This window comes from Cheilinus undulatus, linkage group 4 (genome assembly GCF_018320785.1).
Source record: "Cheilinus undulatus linkage group 4, ASM1832078v1, whole genome shotgun sequence".
In the NCBI taxonomy this organism is placed as follows: domain Eukaryota; kingdom Metazoa; phylum Chordata; class Actinopteri; order Labriformes; family Labridae; genus Cheilinus; species Cheilinus undulatus.
The window spans coordinates 27,484,689-27,503,397 of record NC_054868.1 but is presented as its reverse complement, the minus strand read 5'-3'; the positions used below and the strand labels follow the sequence as shown (position 1 = coordinate 27,503,397).

Below are 18,709 nucleotides of genomic sequence, written 5' to 3'. Positions count from 1 at the left end.
TGCATGGCTGGCCTTTGATGCTGCACTTTGACTGAACTTGACATTTATCACATAAAAAGTACAACTGTTTCATCCCTCTTATTCCCCTATTTTCTATCATTTCTCATCTTTTCTGTCAACATCTTTGCTCTTTTCCTGATTAATCCCCCCCCCCCCCCTTTTTTTATCTCCATCTAACCATTTCTTGTGATTCTTCCTTTGCAGCTCCTGAAAGAGATCAACAGGACCAGCATCAGTCGTGCCCTTCGTATACGCAGACAGGCTGGCCAATCAGATCCAAGAGCATATGTCAGTGCCCACTTTAAGACCCTCCCCCTGGAGTTCACGCTGGGAGATGGTCGAAACTATGGTGACTTCCGCAACCGCCCTCTGCAAAATGGACAGGAGTATGTTTTCTTTGTCCTTGCTCTGCTGGACCTCTCTGAGAATGTGAGTACAATTTTCAACCATATGAATAAAGTTTGGAGTAATTTATGTGACGATAAATAAAACCTTACTATCTTTGTATTTGCAGACCATGTTTGCCACCAGTCCTTACTCTGATCCTGTGACCTCATCAGATGTGGATCCTCAGCCAATCGTTGACGAGGAGGAGGGTCTATTGTGGGTGGTGGGGCCTGTGCTGGCTGTCATCTTCATCGTCTGCATCGTCATTGCCATCCTCCTCTTCAAAAGGTGAGGGCAGCAGCATTGAGCCTGTAAGATAAGAAAAGGTTTGTGTGAATGAAGAAGTTAAAGAAAGATTAGATCAAAAAAATGAAGAAAGAACTGATCCTCTGAATCTGGGTTGAGTAAATAGGAAAAGTGCAAGATTATTTAGTGTAACTATATGCGGTTGATTAAATCCAACATAACTGTCTTAAGTTAATGTATCCTCACCATAGTAGGCTCTACCAATAAGTCTGTTAAATAAATGTAAATGAATACAGTGTTCTTCAGTGTGAATTAAACAAAGGTTACGTTTTTAAAGCCTATTTCAAACTGGACGTATGAGAGACACATCTTTGCAGCAACGTTGCTTCTTTTTCAGTTTGCATGTCATCAGGTCAAGGCTTTTTGACTGCCTGCATGTGCACCTGTCTCAAGTGTTTAGAAAGGCATTTATAAATAAATGTATTGTTATTCTTTCAAGTGCTTAATGTCTCACATGAGGAGGGTCCAGAGCAGGGGTGTCAATTTAAGGCCCAGGGGCCAAATCTGGCCCGTGGAACAGTTAAACTGGCCCGCAAGATCATATGATATGGCTATAACTGGCCCATCAGTATGCAGATTTCCTCAAATATTAAAATGTCAACTTAGCCTTGATGATTTAAGATGTCAACCAACATGCAGTAAACTCACTCCTAGTGGCAGGAGCGGGAGCAGACGCCTAGCAAAACACGCAGCCAGTCTAAAATGGGATTAACCCTTCCACTAACCTGACACAGTTTCAGAAATATACAAATTCAGGCTCTGATGATTAGAATAAGCTTTGTTCCAGAAACATCAGCAAACACTTACACATATTTGTTAAGCTTTGTATGATCCAGACTCATGGTTTAATACTAAAGAGCTTATAATAGATGTTAAATGACACAATAAATTCCTCTTTAAAAATAGATAGGAGGCAAATGTTAACCTCTCATGTTATTTGGATGTTAGCCTGCTTGCAGTCCTCTCATTATCTCGATCCTGTGAAGGGATCTTTTGAGCATTCCAAGTTGACCCCACAGGACCCCATCCAGGACAAAATTAATGATTAGATTAAAGTTGTTCTTGATCAATAGGCTTTCGCTTCTTCAACAGGCTTCAGATAACCTACCAAAGTTGGTCAGGGTTAAACACAAACACAGACAAATTAATTAATATAAAAACTGATGTATTACTTAATTGAACAACTTTGTTACAGTGTGAAAAAAAATATTAAAGTTAAACCATATTTTCACAGAAGAGCAAGACGTACTTGAAGGAAAAACTTCATTAGCCTCTTGGTCTTCTGTTTATTCATCTTCAAACAGTTTTTATCCCCTTACTTTTTCCTCTTATACTAAAATACAGTCCTACCCTGAAGTAACATCAGTTTATCTCAAGGGACAGCTAAAAAAAATTGTGTTTGACAGACACAGAGCAAGGTCATAAATAGAAAAACTAAAGATGTGAGAGAATTTAAGCCGTAAAACAACATAAAATCAAGTAAGGACTCTAGAACAAAAATATAATATAAAAAATATGAAAGATGTAGAAACTATTGAATGCAATGACATAAATAAAAGAAATTAAATTGGGGATATTAGGGAAATATAGAAATTACAAGAAGAAAATCAAATAAGATAGTTGAGAAAAATCATTAAAAAGTCACTGAATCTGCTTGCCTTTTCTTCTTATATCTTTTCAAAGCTGAGGATCTTTGACAGCAAATGCAACCCTACTATGTAACCCCATTTCAATTGCAAAATGCAAACCTCTACTTCTGCAGTAAAATAGTTTCTATGTAGAACTCCAACTAGATCAGAGCCTTTGTCATCTACTCAACACAAAGCAGAGATTCTGCACAAACCAGTTTATACATTCTGTCTGAATTATTTATCAAGAACTTAAAACTAATAACATAAAAAACACATGCAAAAACACCTGCAAGCCACTTCAGACAGACGACTCGAACTGCGCTGATTTCCCACTTGTCATATGTCTGTACTGAATCATTTGACAAACATCCTCCCAAATGGTGGTCTATGTACCCATACACACACACACCCACACCCACACACACATACACACACCACCCCAGCATCTACCTGGATGCTCAGGCTGGGGGGTTTGAGATATTATCTTCTCACTCCTCAAATTTTGCATGTAAAACAAATCCCCGACGAGAGATGTGATCAGATACCAGACATAAATCACAAACCATATTCTGTAGGTGTTTTAACCATTACAATGTAAGTTGTCTGACAGGATTGAGTTAAGCTCTCAAATTGTCTCAGATTTAATGTGTGTTTTCTTTAATCTGTTCTGAAATCATCTGACAGGTGATAAAGTTGGAGAACATAACAGATAGGGGAAGATAACATTATCTGCCATTAGCATTATTATAATCATAATCATCTCTTCTTCTGCTCAGAGCTTTGTTAATGCACATGAATAATCACTGTGACGGATGTGGCATTAAAATATTATTAACCTTGATGGTAATAATCCAGTGTTAACACGCCCTGGAGTATAACCTGTGGTGATTCAAAGATATTGAAGTCACAGTAGGGTCCAGGTTGCACTATTCAATGTGTTTTCCACTATATAATATTATAGATGCCACAGTTAGAGGGGGTCCTGGGAGATTATGTCCTGGGTGAATGCTTTTGATGGTTTACATTAACACTGGCTGATTATCTTTGTATCTACAGAAGGCTCTTTTTAACGTGCTCTGCATTGTTACAAGAAGAAACTGATTAGTTTTAATGAGAGGGAAAGAATAATGAGTTCTGCACTGCTCTAGTCCCTGATGTTTGTTGAATGGATTCTAATATTATTCATGTTTGTCTATCCTTTTATCCCCTCATCTACCTGTGTGGATCCAGCAAACCTGACAGGTAAACAAACTCTCATCAGAATTTTCTCTGTCCTGCTGAGAAATGTTTTTTATCATTTAGATAGAAGATGCCAGTGGAGTCAGGATTACTTCAACGTTTCTTTGATGACTGCATAGTAACCTACAGGGCAGCGGATAAATAAGTTGTGCAGTTTTATTTGGTGCACTGGATAATGATGCAAAGCATGAATGCAGTATTCAATACATTCACAGAAATTACCAGTGACAACTGCATTGCATGAATTCATGCATGCTGATCATTTAAACTAGTAATAAATAGAAAAATCAGTAGTATATGCAACTTTTAACTCAAGCAGGCTCATTGTCTTTGCAGCTATTACTTTGAGAAACAAACCTGTTGAATCTTACCAGATATGCCTTCTTCTTATATTTTTAAAAGGCTTGTTTGATGTAAGATAACCATAATTCAGTGAAACAGAGATAAAATTATGGTTGTTTTGATTTTTCAATCTTCCTCTTCTTTTAACTGTGGCAGCCAGCAAACTACTTTCAGATGTGCTTCAACCACCATCTGCCAGTTGAATTGTAATACCTGCTTGAAGATGAGATTAAGGTTGCATGAACACTTTAGTTTTTATTAATTAGTGACTTTTTATATTTGAAAATGATAGTTCATCCCTACAGTCAAGAAAAAGTGTGTCAGAAATAGGAGCATACATTTCTGAAAAATACAGCTAGCTCTACATTTTCAGAAAGTCATCCATCAGCTTATGTTTGTGCAGGAAAACATTCACTTCATCTCTTTCTGGTGCATGCAAATGTGTGTTATTCTGTTATTCTAGAAAAAGGGCTGAGGCTGAGGGCAGGAAGGGCAGTTTCCCCTGTAGCAAAGCCATGTCGTCCCATCATCCCACCGATCCTGTAGAGCTGCGTAGAATCAACTTCCAAACTCCAGGTAAACCAGACACACCTGTCGACATACCCACACAGACACCATGTGTAGTTTGAATATGAATTGTGTAGTATCAGCTGTATTTATAAGATTAATTCTGCTGTTGTTTCCTTTCCCAGCCTATCGTGTGTCAGTGTATCGCGGTTATCGGCGCTTGTCAAGTTAGTTGGTCTAAGTCTGCCACAGATCTATCATATTAGTCATCTTTTCTTTCTTTCTTTCTTTCTTTCTTTCTTTCTTTCTTTCTTTCTTTCCTTCTTTCTTTCTTTCTTTCTTTCTTTCTGTCTTTCTTTCTTTTTTCTTTTTTTTTCTTTCTTTCTTTCTTTCTTTCTTTCTTTCTTTCTTTCCCATTGTCACGCTAACTAATATTCCATCCCACATAGGATGAAGCTGCTTGACTCAACATTTCATCAAACCGCTGTCTGGATTATTTCTCGAAAAAGTCCCAAAATTCTTTTTTATCATGCTAAATTTTTAACCGCCTGTGTCATATTCTTTTTTTATCCTTACCAGTGTGCATATACTCTGAGGACATGTTACTGTGCCTCAGTAACTTTCCGAACACGCACATTGTTCTTTCTCTCCGCCTGGAGAGAAAATGGTCACTTAACAAAAAAAAGAGACACTTCCATTTGCTTCCTCCACTGACTCTGGACAGAACACTAAACAACACCTCCTCTGAGAATCCTTTCTCTTAACATTTTCCTCTAAAAGAGTTTAGTTGCACATGTATCCAAATGGCCTCTTTTCTATTTCTGTGCTCGGCAGGCATGGCAAGTCACCCGCCTGTCCCCATCTCTGAGCTGGCAGATCACACCGAGCGCCTCAAGGCGAACGACAATCTCAAGTTTTCTCAAGAGTACGAGGTAGGAATGCTGATTATCTGTCCCTGAGAATCTTTAACTTAGGAAATTCAGCTGGTCTCCGATGCACACACTTTATTTCACACACTGGCTCCACTTTGTTTTGATTTTGATTATTTTGCTCAGTTTCAATTTCAGCAGTGAGTGCTGTAGATTGAGACCCACATATATTATCTGCAGCTGCATTCTGATTTGTCTTCACAAAAAAAACGATACAAGATAAAGCCCATTTTCCTCCCCCTTCTGTCTTGTTGTTATCTATACAAATATAAGGGGGGAGATTGAAATTGCAAGCTCAAAGAGGGTTTGCTCACAGCCAGATGGTTATCAGACCCTCATTTCTACGCTCTGGTGGAGAAAGGGGAGAAACAGATAGAAATAAAGAGGCAGCGACCGAGAGCAGACTTACTGAGAGATACAGGACACACAAAAAGAAGCTTCTTGATTAGTTTCTACCAGCATGCAGCACAGTTAATGCTAACAAAAAGGGCTCATACTCTGAGATAACAATGTGCTTAAACTTTGTGCTGAACTCTCTAAATAGGAAACCACATCAGTAAAAGTATTTCCTAACTTGCTGGCTGTATAGCAAATAGTGCTAGCATTACAATGGGCTCCACCGAGAGTTATTAGAGGGGTAAAATGTTTTTTTTTTTTTCCCCCTTTAAAAAAGGGCAGTTTAGACCGACAGGCGCTGGTTGAAGAAGGAGACATGAGGCTCTAATTGGCTACCACAAGAGAGAGACAAATTGTCTGCAACGGAGATACATACACACAAGAACACATTATGCAAAGAGTAGAAAAACAGAGTGAGAAGGTTTTAGGGAAAAAAGCGTCAGGAGAGAGGATAAAGAAACAATTCGGGAGAAGCCGTATATGTAATTGTGGTGCGAGTTTGAAACTCTTCGTTGAGCCTCACATTCTCTCTGCATGACTGTGTGCTTTGTTCACGGGTGAACCCTTAACGAGGGAACGAGAGAGACGGATGGAGGAGGGATTGAGGGAGAGAGAGAGAGAGGGGCCAGAAATGATTGCGGTGTAATAATCAGACACACATGATGCTGGGCAGCGTGGAAAGCAGCCTCCAACACACACTAGCACACATGCATTCATGCTCTCATCCAGCACCGTTCCTGTCCATTTTTTTTTCCCTCAACCACATCATAATTACGTGTTGTAAAATATTCAGAATTGCTAAATTGCTCTGGCTCTCTCCTCTTCGTCCCTCTCCATCGACAGCCTCATAATGACCTCATGTCTGCCTCTCCCAGCTAACAGCAGTGGTTACTCTGTAATTACCCTCCAGGAACTTAATGTGTTGGTCTAACGCAACCATCCTTTCTCTCCCAGAGGAATTTATTGTGCTTTTATCATCTTTCTCTTCAGCTCATTTTTCTGGGAGTTTTGTTATAGATAGATGGAAAGTCCCTACATCATGGTTGGTTCTCGAAATGCGATATTGTATTTGTGGACATTCCTTTCCAAGTTCAATACTGCCTTATTAATGTTCAATTTGTATTTGGTTTGTTATGGCAAAGCAGTACTTGGCATTCAAGTTTCAGCTCAAATTCATGGAACTATCCAGGACTTGCTTTTGAACATGCAATTTATTTTATTTCAAGGCAGATTCTGAGAGAGAGGAACATCCTTGGGAAGTTTTTATGCTTCCCTCCATGTACAGAATCAGAAAGTAGTCAAAATATTAGTTCTTGGTTTCTTTGGCAAGATAGCTCTCATTAAAGATCCTGTGGGGAGTTGTAACTGGTTACAATGTCTCTTTTTGAGGATCAGTGACAAGACTGATTATTTCTGCACAGTAGAGATACCCCAGTTGATCAATCCAAATGCATGATCCTTATATCAGAACAAATGTTTGGAGCCAACGACCCAGTCACTACGTTAATACTCTGCAGCTTCTCTGAGAGAAACACTGTATGTACAGTGTAATATAACAGTATAATTAATTTGCCAGCCAATAAGTATCAAACATTTTAGCATTTTGAATCAAATTAAACTAAAATGCTGCAACTTTCAACTGTCCACTTGAAAACAACTACATAAGCTCATCTGTTGCTGCTGCTTTGACTGTTGCTGCTCAGTCATCTACTTGAAGCCGCTGCAGTAAAATTCCCCCAAATTTGTCTCACTTTAAAGGTCTGGTCGGTGAAATGACTCCAAGGCAAAGGTTGAGTCCACATGATGCGTTCAAATGGAAGAAGAGGGAAGAAAAGGGCATTTGGGTTTTGTAAAGAGCTTTGGGGGGGTGATGAAATTTGTTTTCCCAGCATAAAATATTTTCCTCAGTTGCATATTGCAGCTGAGTTAATTTTGAGACGAACCCTTTTTATGTATTAGATTATCTGCACTGTTTAGCCTTTTGCATTTGCCCTGTTTTGTCAATCCTGTTGATGTATGAATAAATGAATCATCACATTCAGTTGTCCTTTCTGTAGGATACTTGTTGCATTGTATCTTGGGAGATTTTGTGCTGCTCTGTTAAGCAAAATGAGTAATAAGGATGACTTTTGGGCTTCTTTTATCAGGTTACTCTTTCACTCGTAGGAAGTTTCAGTATCCAATCCAATCCAATCCAACTTTATTTGTTAAGCACTTTAAAAACAACCACAGTTGACTAAAGAGCTGTACAAGAGAATAAATAAAAGTACAGAATAAATAAAAGTACATAAAAAAAACATAGCAGCTCACAAGAGATAAAAGAAGAGCACTACATATAAAATACAGAATCAATTTAAAAGACATAAAACATAAGTAACATGAAAAGGCACACATGAAAATACCAAATAAATATAAAAGTCGACGACTACTGTGTGTTAAAGGCCAGAGAAAAGAGATGGGCCTTAAGAAGAGATTTAAAAACTGGTAGAGAAGAGGCCTGTTTAACGTGCTGGGGTAGGTCGTTCCATAGTTTTGGAGCCGCAACAGCAAACGCATGGTCCCCTCTGTGCTTCCGCTTGGTCTTGAGCATCTTCAGGAGCAGCTGATTAGCTGACCTGAGGGAGCGGGTGGGTGTGTATGGGTGTAGAAGCTTGGAGAGGTAGGGCGGGGCAAGACCATTTAGAGATTTAAAAGCAAATAAAAGAATTTTAAAATTAATCCTAAATTGTATGGGCAACCAGTGGAGTGAGGCTAAAATGGGGGAAATGTGGTCATGTTTATGTGTTAGTATTGGCTCCCAAAAAATCTGATGAGGGCATCCCTGCTGTACGGTATTTTTTGATACCAGTAACCACTTCTGCAGAGTTGATGTCAGTGAATTACAATGTGTTAATGAAACAGGCTTTTGTTTACTGGTTCCACAGAGGGTATTCACATTGAATGCAGATTTTGACTGTTATAAAACAGCAGGATCGGGTGCGCCGATGGTCGGGTGGTTGGGGCGCGCACCATGTGCGCAGGTGGCCTGGGTTTGAATCCAGCCTGTGGCACTATTTCCTGCATGTCTCTCCCTGCTCTCTTCCCTGTTTCTGAGTCTATCCTCTGTCCTCCTATCTCTAGTAAAGGCATGAAAAAGCCCAAAAATAAATCTTAAAAAAAAAAAAAAAAAACAGCAGGATGGGATTAATTTGTCAAAAAAACACTTTTTATACTTAACAGAAAAAATCAGTTTACTACATATTGCTTGGATGCCAGATTAGGTAGATAGTCTTTATTGACCCTGAGGGGCAATTTAGTTTCCAACAGAAGTTCACACAAGTCGTTCACATTATGATGAAATACATTTTTCAAAAAAAAGTTAAAAATAAGTCCCATGGATTTCTACATGACAGATAGTCAGTGAGATGATACGATACAAAACAGTCAAAGAGCCCAACAAAATAGTGTACAAAACTATATAGCTTATTTAAATACCCAACAGCTGATGGAATAAATTACCTTAGTCATGTTAGATTTGGCCCTTCTGGCTAAAGCAAACCTCAGAAGTCTAAACTATGCATGCAGAGGTTGCTGAGGGTCTCTGAGGGTCCTTTGCTTTCTGAGTGGTCCTGACATGAAAACATGGCCAAGATCATTCAAGTCAACACCGACAATCTTTCTGCAAAGTTAAACAATAATGTGGCAGCAATGATTTCCAAAACCCAGAAATGTGTTAGCTCTTTAGCACATGTAGTTCAAACATCTCTAGGTCAACAGGATTTTTATTAGAAATATGTTTTTGGTTAGATGTGTGAAATAAGGGCTGTGGAAAAATCAAGCTAAGGCATTATAGGATTTTAAAAATACTAGCACTACAGTGTTTGTCAAGAACATTAAATACCATCATGTTAAACAGGTCGAGTCCACCTTTAACCCAGTGTGTGTACCTGTTGAGTTTTGCTAATTACATTTTTGCTTCAAAAATTACAAAAGTGTTGTTCAGTGAAGATCATCTTGATAAACAAAACATTAAATTGTCAAGAACTTTTTCTCATTGCAGAGCTTATTTGCAGCAATAATTCCAAAACCCCAAAGCTTTTGGTCACATGATGCCATCTTCTGGATTGGACTACAAAATTTATATTAATAATTGGTATCTCTTTAGCCACAGTGGATGCCAAAATAAGATAAAATTTTAATCAGCATTTCAAATTAGAAAAGAGAGATTTTATCATAAATGACACTGACCTCCTGTTAAAATAAAAAAACATGATGGCACAACCAAACCAAAGCTTTAAACTTAAAGACATTTTAAAGCATTCAAACATTTGAAAGAGCTAACATTTATGAGTGTAGTCTTTTAATTATTTTCTCTTGTCTTCGACTTAACCTTTTCCTCTCCGTCTTGCAGTCCATCGACCCCGGTCAGCAGTTCACGTGGGAGAACTCTAACTTGGAGGTTAACAAGCCAAAGAACCGCTACGCTAACGTCATCGCCTATGACCACTCCAGAGTGATACTCTCCAGCATTGAGGGTAAGAAACACAGCCAGTGTGTTTGTGTGCTTGTGTTGTGAGAGCTCACTTAAGGGTGAGGACATTTTGAGGAAGTGAGGGAATGTTTTTTCACCTCCTCAAAAGGCTGTTTGAGGTTGATGACTCGGTCTCTGGGTTAAGGTTAGGGCAAGCCTTTAAATTGGGCATGTAGTTGTGTTGGTTAAGGTCTTTTCGGAGAGTAGTATGTCAGCAAGAGTCACAAAAATGTGGAAGCACATCCATGTGTGTTTAAATACAGGACTATATGTATGTATGTATGAGCTGCTGAACATGAGGTATGAAATATTAATAGCCCAAAGATGTTTTTCATGCTCATTTCTTTTTAGCTTAAACTCAGCGCTGCTCCTGCATCAGTGATTCAAATAATCAATTTAAGATTCAAACAAACTGCTCTTCCATCCCACTGTGTAACACCATCATACAATTTATCGGCCTCTTACTTGACCAATTAAATGCTCACAGAGGCAAATTATAGCCTATTTACTAGCATATTTTTATTATGCGCCAATTTGACTGGATTTAGTCTTTTAAACGCTCTAAAATGTGGAGGAAAAATAGTCTCAGTCTTGTTCTCAGTGTGTGTTTTCAAGCATGCTCACCCACCTCAGCTGGGAAAGACCTGAGGCAGAGAAACTGGCAGCTTCGATGTGAAGAGAGGGAGGCAGTGGGAGGCCAAGCCCAAACAGATGAGCCTTATCTGGGCAGAGCATGTGTGAGCAGCCCTTCCGCCCCCGCCTGTCCTGGAGCCCTGGCTGTCTGTCTTTCTTTCAGCTTAGAAAACGCATATACTCTTGAGCATGTCTAAATACACTAGAGCAAAAACACACACATACTCCACTACAGATTTAAAACACATGTCCAGGATGTGCAGAAGTGCAGATATGCTCTTTTGCTCCCAGTTTCCTCCACACATGCTCCAGAGCACAGCTTCTCTGGCAGACAGTGTAGCCACCAAGTGACTGCGTTTTATCTACGTAGTGCTTCTGCTGTCGTCCCTTGCTATAAAGTTGTAGCACATCAAAGCATTTAGCCAAGCTGTCTTTTAAAGACTGAGGTTGATAAACATATGCTGAAGCTCTTCTTACCGTCTGTCCTCATCCAATTTAAAGTAAGTTGTATAAACCCCCATATACACCGTGTGATTGTATGTTGGCTTTTATGAGTATTCAGGACGGAGGGGGCGTCCATAAAAGAAGCCACAGGGAGAGAATCAGCTTCAGGAGCTTCTTTCTGCTGGGACCCTTCTGTTTGCTCATTGACTTCTATCGTTTTAAGAATAAACCGCTATCAGACGACTCAAAAGGAGTTTTCTGTCCCACTTCGGCAGAATCGGGTCACGGCTCAATGCACGCGTTCACGTCCGTGTGTACGTCCGTTTGTGTACTTTGCTGTTTTGGTGTATGTGTGCGTGTTTGAGCTATGACTCAGTGATTTTTGGGATTATGGTATTAGGCCCCAGATGAGCAGGACTGATCCTAAATCAAACACACACAGACGGTCTCTCGCATCACACAAACATACACACACAGACAATCCCCTCCAGGACGAGCGGTGTCAGGCGAGTCTTACACAGAGAAGGCCTTACAGTCATATTGCCATTCAAAGCGACACATCCAGAGTATACTGAGATTAGGCCCATGATCGTCTTAGCATTTATCATAAAACAAGACAGCTGAACAATCCAACACCAAAGAACTCTTGGCCCTGTGAAAATAATAATCCCCCATCGTGACCTCAGATGATCCGCAGCCTTTATTACTGGGACATAAACCTTCTTTCATACTTTCAGTAGACTTTAAATAATCCATATAGATTATTTTGCAGTCAATCCAAATAAGAATCATCTGCAAAGAAAACACATGGATAGGGAATTTTCCTGTGTAATCAGTGCAGAAACTGTCAGTTCTAGTGTTGTTTATTTTTATCATTTTATATTTATAATTTTTTATTAAGCTGGCATACCAGATAGACTGTTAAAATAAGAAAATGAAACATCGTAGGGTGATTGTTCAAACGTTCTGTCTCTCACATTCATTACGACCCAATCATATTATGTTGCAGGCATGCACAGCTCTGAATGAACTGGATATATTTGCAAGATGGATCTACCTCATGACAGACATGAAATCTGGCAATCCATCAACTTTGCAAGGTTAATTTATCACAAGTATGAAGCAGTAAAGATACACAGGACCCAGAGTATTTCAGAATCAGCTGCATCTGTTTAACCTGCCCATTCCCTTCTGCTTATTCTCTCCTCCCTCACTCTGTCAATATTCATCCCCCTCTTCAATTTTGTTCTGTTATTTTTTTCAGGTGTCCCAGGCAGTGACTACATCAACGCTAACTATATCGACGGTTACCGTCGTCAGAATGCATACATCGCCACTCAGGGATCCCTGCCTGAGACCTTCGGGGATTTCTGGAGGATGGTCTGGGAGCAGCACACAGCTAATATCATCATGATGACAAAGCTAGAAGAAAAGTCAAGGGTAAGAAAAGAGACAAGGTGAATATTAGGGTGTTATAGTTGGATGCAGTTTGGGGATTAAGCTGAGACAGGTTATGAGACTGTAAGATAGTTTGGTAGTGGAAGTGAAGACAGAAATAAATGACGGATCTGTATTGTAGGATCAATTATAGAGGGGTCGTAGAAAAGCAGAGAAAGTTAGGACATAAAACAGTTTGGAGTAGATGCTGTGGAGTATGATGTGGTAGAGGAGACTGTACTTTGTTCATCCCAAGGGGTAAATCTGGACAGTACAGTTAATGGCCTACAGCAGAATTCAGTTTATGGAGAAATATTTTGGAGCTTAGCAGCTCTTGAAAAACAGAAGAAGATTAGGAAAAATAATAAAAGTTGAAAAAGATCTGGACTAGACTGAATAAAATACAACTGTTTGACTTTAACGCACTAAGGTACCAGAAAATATGAATCGTAAAGGTGCAGATTGGTGGGATGATGAAGAAGAGAAAAACAGAATAGATGGAGCCTGATTCACTAGAAAGTGAAATGGATAAAGATCAGTTAGGTTAGAGTTAAATAAGGACAGAGAAGGGTTGGATATGGTTGGGTTGGCTGCAGTGAGGAGGGCAGGATATTAATTTTTAAGGATGTAGAAGGACAGAAGAGTCCAGATGGATTCAAGTGAACAGGACAGACAAGTAGAGGCCAGAAGAGTAAGAGCAATGACACGTCATGTAGAGTAAAAATAGTGCATGGTTTAGACAGAAAAACAGCATAGCTCTTTAAAGTGTCTGAGTTCAAAGGGAAAAGCTGAAAAAAGGTTAAAAAAAAAAACACAATGTGGCATATATGGTAGCTGAATATAACATAGTGTTTAAAGGATATGATAGAGGAGAATGGTGAGCATGATCTGGGGGAATTATAGCTAAATTGAGGTTAGTTAATGAATTGGAAAATCATTTAGCTTCGAGGCATTTTGCTGTTGTTAATAGAATATGCGCTTGAGTAAAAACTCAATGTAATGAGAGTGTCATGTTGGAATAAAATGAACAAGAATGGCTCGAGGTGTGAATCATGATTAAGCGCTAACCAATTATGTCCAAAACCCTGTTGAGAAAATGATCCTTTCCTCTCATCTGTGCTTCTTTTCCTATTAACCTGTGTCCTGTGTAAAAAAAACCTCTGCTTCCTTTTCAACTTTTTTCCAACTGTCTCTGTTGTGTCTGTTTGACCCTCAGATGCCCTCTTATTTCTTCTCTAAGGCAAGACCTCTCTTTCTCTCCTTTGCTAATCCCTTTGAAAATGCAACCTCACCTCACACGGTTTTTTACTCCTTACCCCCCTCCCCACCCCATCTACTGCTACCTTTTTCTGCTGTCCCCCACCCCTGCCCCCTTATTTCTGTGCATCGAGCAAGAATGCAGAATTGTTTTCAGCTCACCACAAGGCACTCATAGTTAACTCGGTCTGAAAATGGGATTTATGGTTACCGCTGCAGCTCAGAACAGTGCTCATTGGTGTCTAAAGTTTGCATGATCACACCCACAACTGTTTTTCTATTTTTCTGTCTGGTGGCTATGCAGTGGTGGATGTAGCCGTTTAAAAAGAGACATTCATTCACCCGGCTCCTGTGGAGATTTATGAACATTTGCTCTGCAGAATCACTACAGAGTGAAAGGCTACAAAGAGTCTAATTGATAGCAGAAGATTGCCACCATCTCATAAACACAATACATTGACTAACGACTGCTCAGCTTTAAATTCTGCAAATTCAATGTAGTCGTCGTATTATTATACAACAAAAACACTGAATTTAGCTGTTTATTGTCAGCCCACTACCTCTGTATCGTCTGTTGGGGGAGTAGTGGGCTGCTTGTCAGAGAAAATGATTTAATCTCATTTAACACCTCTCAACATTGTGCCATTATGTGTTTACGTATTAACGACAAAAATGATCACAGATGGTCCCTCTGTGGGAATCTTGCCAACGTTCTCCCTTTTAGCACTAATCAAACCATATATTGATACTGTTGGCCCATATAGGAACAGCAATGATTATATAGTCTTTACATGAGGCGTCTGGTGAGGGTCTGGGCCCCCCTACATGGACGACCGCTCCTGTCCCCACAGTGTCTCGAACTCTGGTGGGAAAACAACAGTAAGGAAAGCGGTAATTACAGCCTGAACGTCCTGGGCCAAAACGCATAATCCCCAGTCTGGAGCAGTGGAATGCAGAGCGAGCTGAGCTGAGCTCCCTGCTGTCTTTGATGTGAGGACTGGAGGGATCAGCACATAACGTTTGGTTTGGCCTGATTCTGCCAAGGCCCTCCTCCTTCTCCCCTCATCCTGCTCCTCTGGGATTTTTTTTATTCCTCCTTCCTCTGTGGTCTCAGAGAACTACAAATATGACAGCCCTATAAGAGGGAACTCAAGGTGTTTTGAGGGTCAGTGGGTGCTGGGATTTGGAGTGCAAGGTGTAGTTTTGACGGGATTTGTAAGGATCGTAAGTAGGACGATGTTCAGGTGTTGAACTTAAGGGTTTACTCAGCTTGTACTGCTCTGTGGTGGATCTTTTGTGGAGCCCGCCAACCTATGGGGGTCTAACACCGCACAGTATTTTGAAATTTGAATCGACTTGTGCAACACTCCAGCAGACATCTCTTTCCACCCTGTCTCTCTTTCTCTCTGTCACTCTTCACCCTTCACACTCACTAAACCCCTCTCACATGCAGAGTTGCAGCTATATGCGCATATTTCCAGAATATTACTGTCTTTATTTTGCTCTCACTGATCTGCTTCAACACTCCCCTTCTTCTTTTGGCTTTTTACATGAGAACACAAGTCAGCCTTCTCTTTCTCTCCCGTTACAAAGATGTGCACAGACATAAGCAAACCACTCTGCACCACTTATAGCCTCTTCCTTTTACGCCCTTGTAGGTGAAGTGTGATCAGTACTGGCCAACACGGGGCACAGAGACCTACGGCCTCATCCAGGTCACTCTACTGGACACAGTGGAGCTGGCCACCTACTCTGTCAGGACCTTCGCTCTCTACAAGGTAACATGACATGTGCACTGGGGCGAAAGCGGGTCGGGTGCGTGTATTGATCTTTTGAAATATTTATGCATACCAGTTTGTGGGTTAGTGCTGTGCTCTGTGCCCATGTCACTGTTTGTACAAGCTGCCCTTATCACTGTTTGTGACCCAACCTGACGTGTATCTGTATGACAATAGAGGGGGATCATTTTTACTTATTTATTTATTTGTTTTTCTTTCAATAGGATTAAAAAAGAAACACAAAAGTTTTGTTTTTTTTGTATTGATATTTTTTAACTAGAAAAGCATGCTTTTATCAACTTTGTCTCCAGCTTGTTTGCAGAATTTATCATTCTTTCTGGTTGATAAATCAGGGGATATTCTATGTTTTCAAGTTAAGATTACTTTTTATTATTCCGAAAATGAAATTAAGGTGTTACAACTAAAGGCACAAAGAAAAAGAAAAATAAGAATAGATTAAATTAATGAAATGAGAGGTATATTTAACTGATAGCCAAAGAAATAAAGTGAATTATACAGAATTATGAGCGCTACTATGTAATAAATCAGTGGTTCTCAACCTTTTTCCACTGAGCCCCCTACTCATATCTAAGAAGAGCTAAGGCCACCCAGGACCACACACAAAGACAGTGATAGATTGCTGTTGAAAATATACATCAATTTGATTTGTTTTTATCATTTAAATTCAAACAAAATTGCCCAAAACAGAAGTGTTCTTACCCAAAATATAATTGTATGAACTATTCATAAGTGTTATATAACACCTTTAGATAGTATAAGGAGAGCTAATTTTAACAACTTCAGAGCAGGTAGGACCCTTGCAACCCCTGGAAATCACTGGCACCCTCCCAGACCCCAGGAACCAATGCAGTAAAAGTTAGAGTGACAAGTGATGATTTGAACTTACGTGCTGTGATGCATAGCGACAAATTATTTAAACTGAGCAATGTGGGGAGAAGGGCCTTAATAAGAGAGGTGACCAAGAACCCGATGGTCACTCTGACTGAGCTCCAGAGATCCTGTGTGGAGATGGGACAAAGTTCCAGATGGTAAAACATCACTTCAGCCCTCCACTGATCTGGGCTTATGGCAAAGTGGCTTGAGAGAAGCCTCTCCTAAGTCCAAAGCACATGAAAGTCTGCTTGGGCTCACATGGAGTTTTTTGCAAACTCAAAGTGGACTTTTATGTGTTTTTCATAACCCCCCCCCCCCCAAAAAAAAAACTAAAAAATTCAGTTTTCACTTTGTCATTATGGGGTACTGTGTAGAATAATGAGAATTGTTTTCAACTGTAGCATTAGACTGCAACATAACAAAATTGAAAAAAAGTGAAGCAGGTCTGAATACTTTCTAAATGCACTGTAGATCAATAAAGTGCAATTTAACACATCACATATGTTCCTGCAGTACCATGAACACAGGCTAGGTAGTTTATTTTGGAACAATACCTCAGACTCAATCCTGCTGCTGAAAATACTGAAAAATATTAACCCATGCCTTTAAATAATGCCATTATTTAAGTACTGGACTTACTGGGCCCTTTTTCAAAGTAGTTATACTCTGTATTTTTTAGCTAGATCCTGAGCAAGATTAAATGGACCTAAAGCTGAGTACCACTGACAGGGCGAGGGCAATGAAAAGGATCAAAGGATACAATGCATACAAATATGGAGTAAAACAAGCTTTATAGATATAAAAGCTCTTTGGGGTCAGTCCCTATTTTGAGATTTTTCATGAAATCTCCATTATTTTAATCAACATTTCTATTAAAGTACTGGTACCAGGAATCATACTTTACTCAGTAGTCACTCTAGAGGTTTGATTGAAAGAAAATGAGAACTTCCTATATAATATGATAAAAAAAACAAGATCATAAAGGATGGCGGTTCTTTTCAGGTGTCTTATTGAAGCAACATATTCCAGTCTCCATTATATCTATTATAAACACTGCCTGGCCAAAAAAAAAAAGTCACCACCACAAAAAGGTCACACACTCTAATATTCCGTAGGACCGCCTTTAGCTTTGATTACAGCACGCAATCGTTGTTGCATTGTTTTGATAAGATTCTACAATGTCACAAGATTTATTTCCATCCAGTGTTGTATAAATTTTAATATTGTTGATGGGAGAGTCTGACCACTGCGCAAAGCCTTCTCCAGCACATCCCAAAGATTCTCAATGGGGTTAAGGTCTGGACTCTGTGGTGGCCAATCCCTGTGTGAAAATGATGTCTCATGCTCCCTGAACCACTCTTTCACAATTTGAGCCCGATGAATCCTGGCATTGTCATCTTGGAATATACCCGTGCCATTAGGGAAGAAAAAATTCATTTTTTTAAGAAATGAGAAGTTACTCATTGCATCAGCTGGGGTTAAATAACTTGTTGCCAGCTGAAAGCCCATGCAGTAATTATCCAATAGGAGGCTCATACCTATTTGCTTAGTTAAATCCAGGTGGTGACCTTTTTTTTGGCCAGGCAGTGTATATTATATCTTCATTATATCTAAAGACAAAAAGGCAACCCAAAGTCCCACCAAGTCTTTCAATCTTTACAGAATGGTCTGAAATTGTTTGCTCATCAAAGAGAAAGTAAAGGGTGCACTAACCTTCTTGATTTGTCCAGCAGTTGACATAATTCAGCAGGTTACACAACTTCATAAACATTAATATGATCATCTACCAGATTTTCCTCTAATTCTCTTGCCTGTCTGCCTTACCAGAGCGGCTCCAATGAGAAGCGTGAGGTTCGTCACTTTCAGTTTACAGCCTGGCCGGACCACGGGGTGCCTGAACACCCCACCCCCTTCCTGGCCTTCCTACGCAGGGTGAAGGCCTGCAACCCTCCCGACGCGGGACCAATGATTGTCCATTGCAGGTGTGTATATGTGTGTGTTTGTCATGTTTTCTGATCG

At 39.8% G+C, this 18,709-nt stretch overlaps 1 protein-coding gene across 19 annotated transcripts in view; it reads left to right on the top strand.

The window, feature by feature from the left end:
* The window catches only part of ptprdb (protein tyrosine phosphatase receptor type Db), a 249,671-nt gene that overhangs the window by 214,532 nt on the left and 16,430 nt on the right, over positions 1–18,709 (top strand). For 13 of the 19 annotated variants that reach the window (XM_041784688.1, XM_041784683.1, XM_041784681.1 and 10 more), the window contains 10 exons: positions 205–429; positions 515–675; positions 3,555–3,566; positions 4,369–4,481; positions 4,598–4,639; positions 5,247–5,344; positions 10,128–10,251; positions 12,589–12,764; positions 15,677–15,796; positions 18,518–18,672. In XM_041784688.1, the coding sequence (XP_041640622.1) occupies positions 205–429; positions 515–675; positions 3,555–3,566; positions 4,369–4,481; positions 4,598–4,639; positions 5,247–5,344; positions 10,128–10,251; positions 12,589–12,764; positions 15,677–15,796; positions 18,518–18,672 (1,226 nt within the window). The remainder of the gene's footprint in view (positions 1–204; positions 430–514; positions 676–3,554; positions 3,567–4,368; positions 4,482–4,597; positions 4,640–5,246; positions 5,345–10,127; positions 10,252–12,588; positions 12,765–15,676; positions 15,797–18,517; positions 18,673–18,709) is intronic. The other 6 variants (XM_041784696.1, XM_041784693.1, XM_041784692.1 and 3 more) reach the window with 1 other exon arrangement.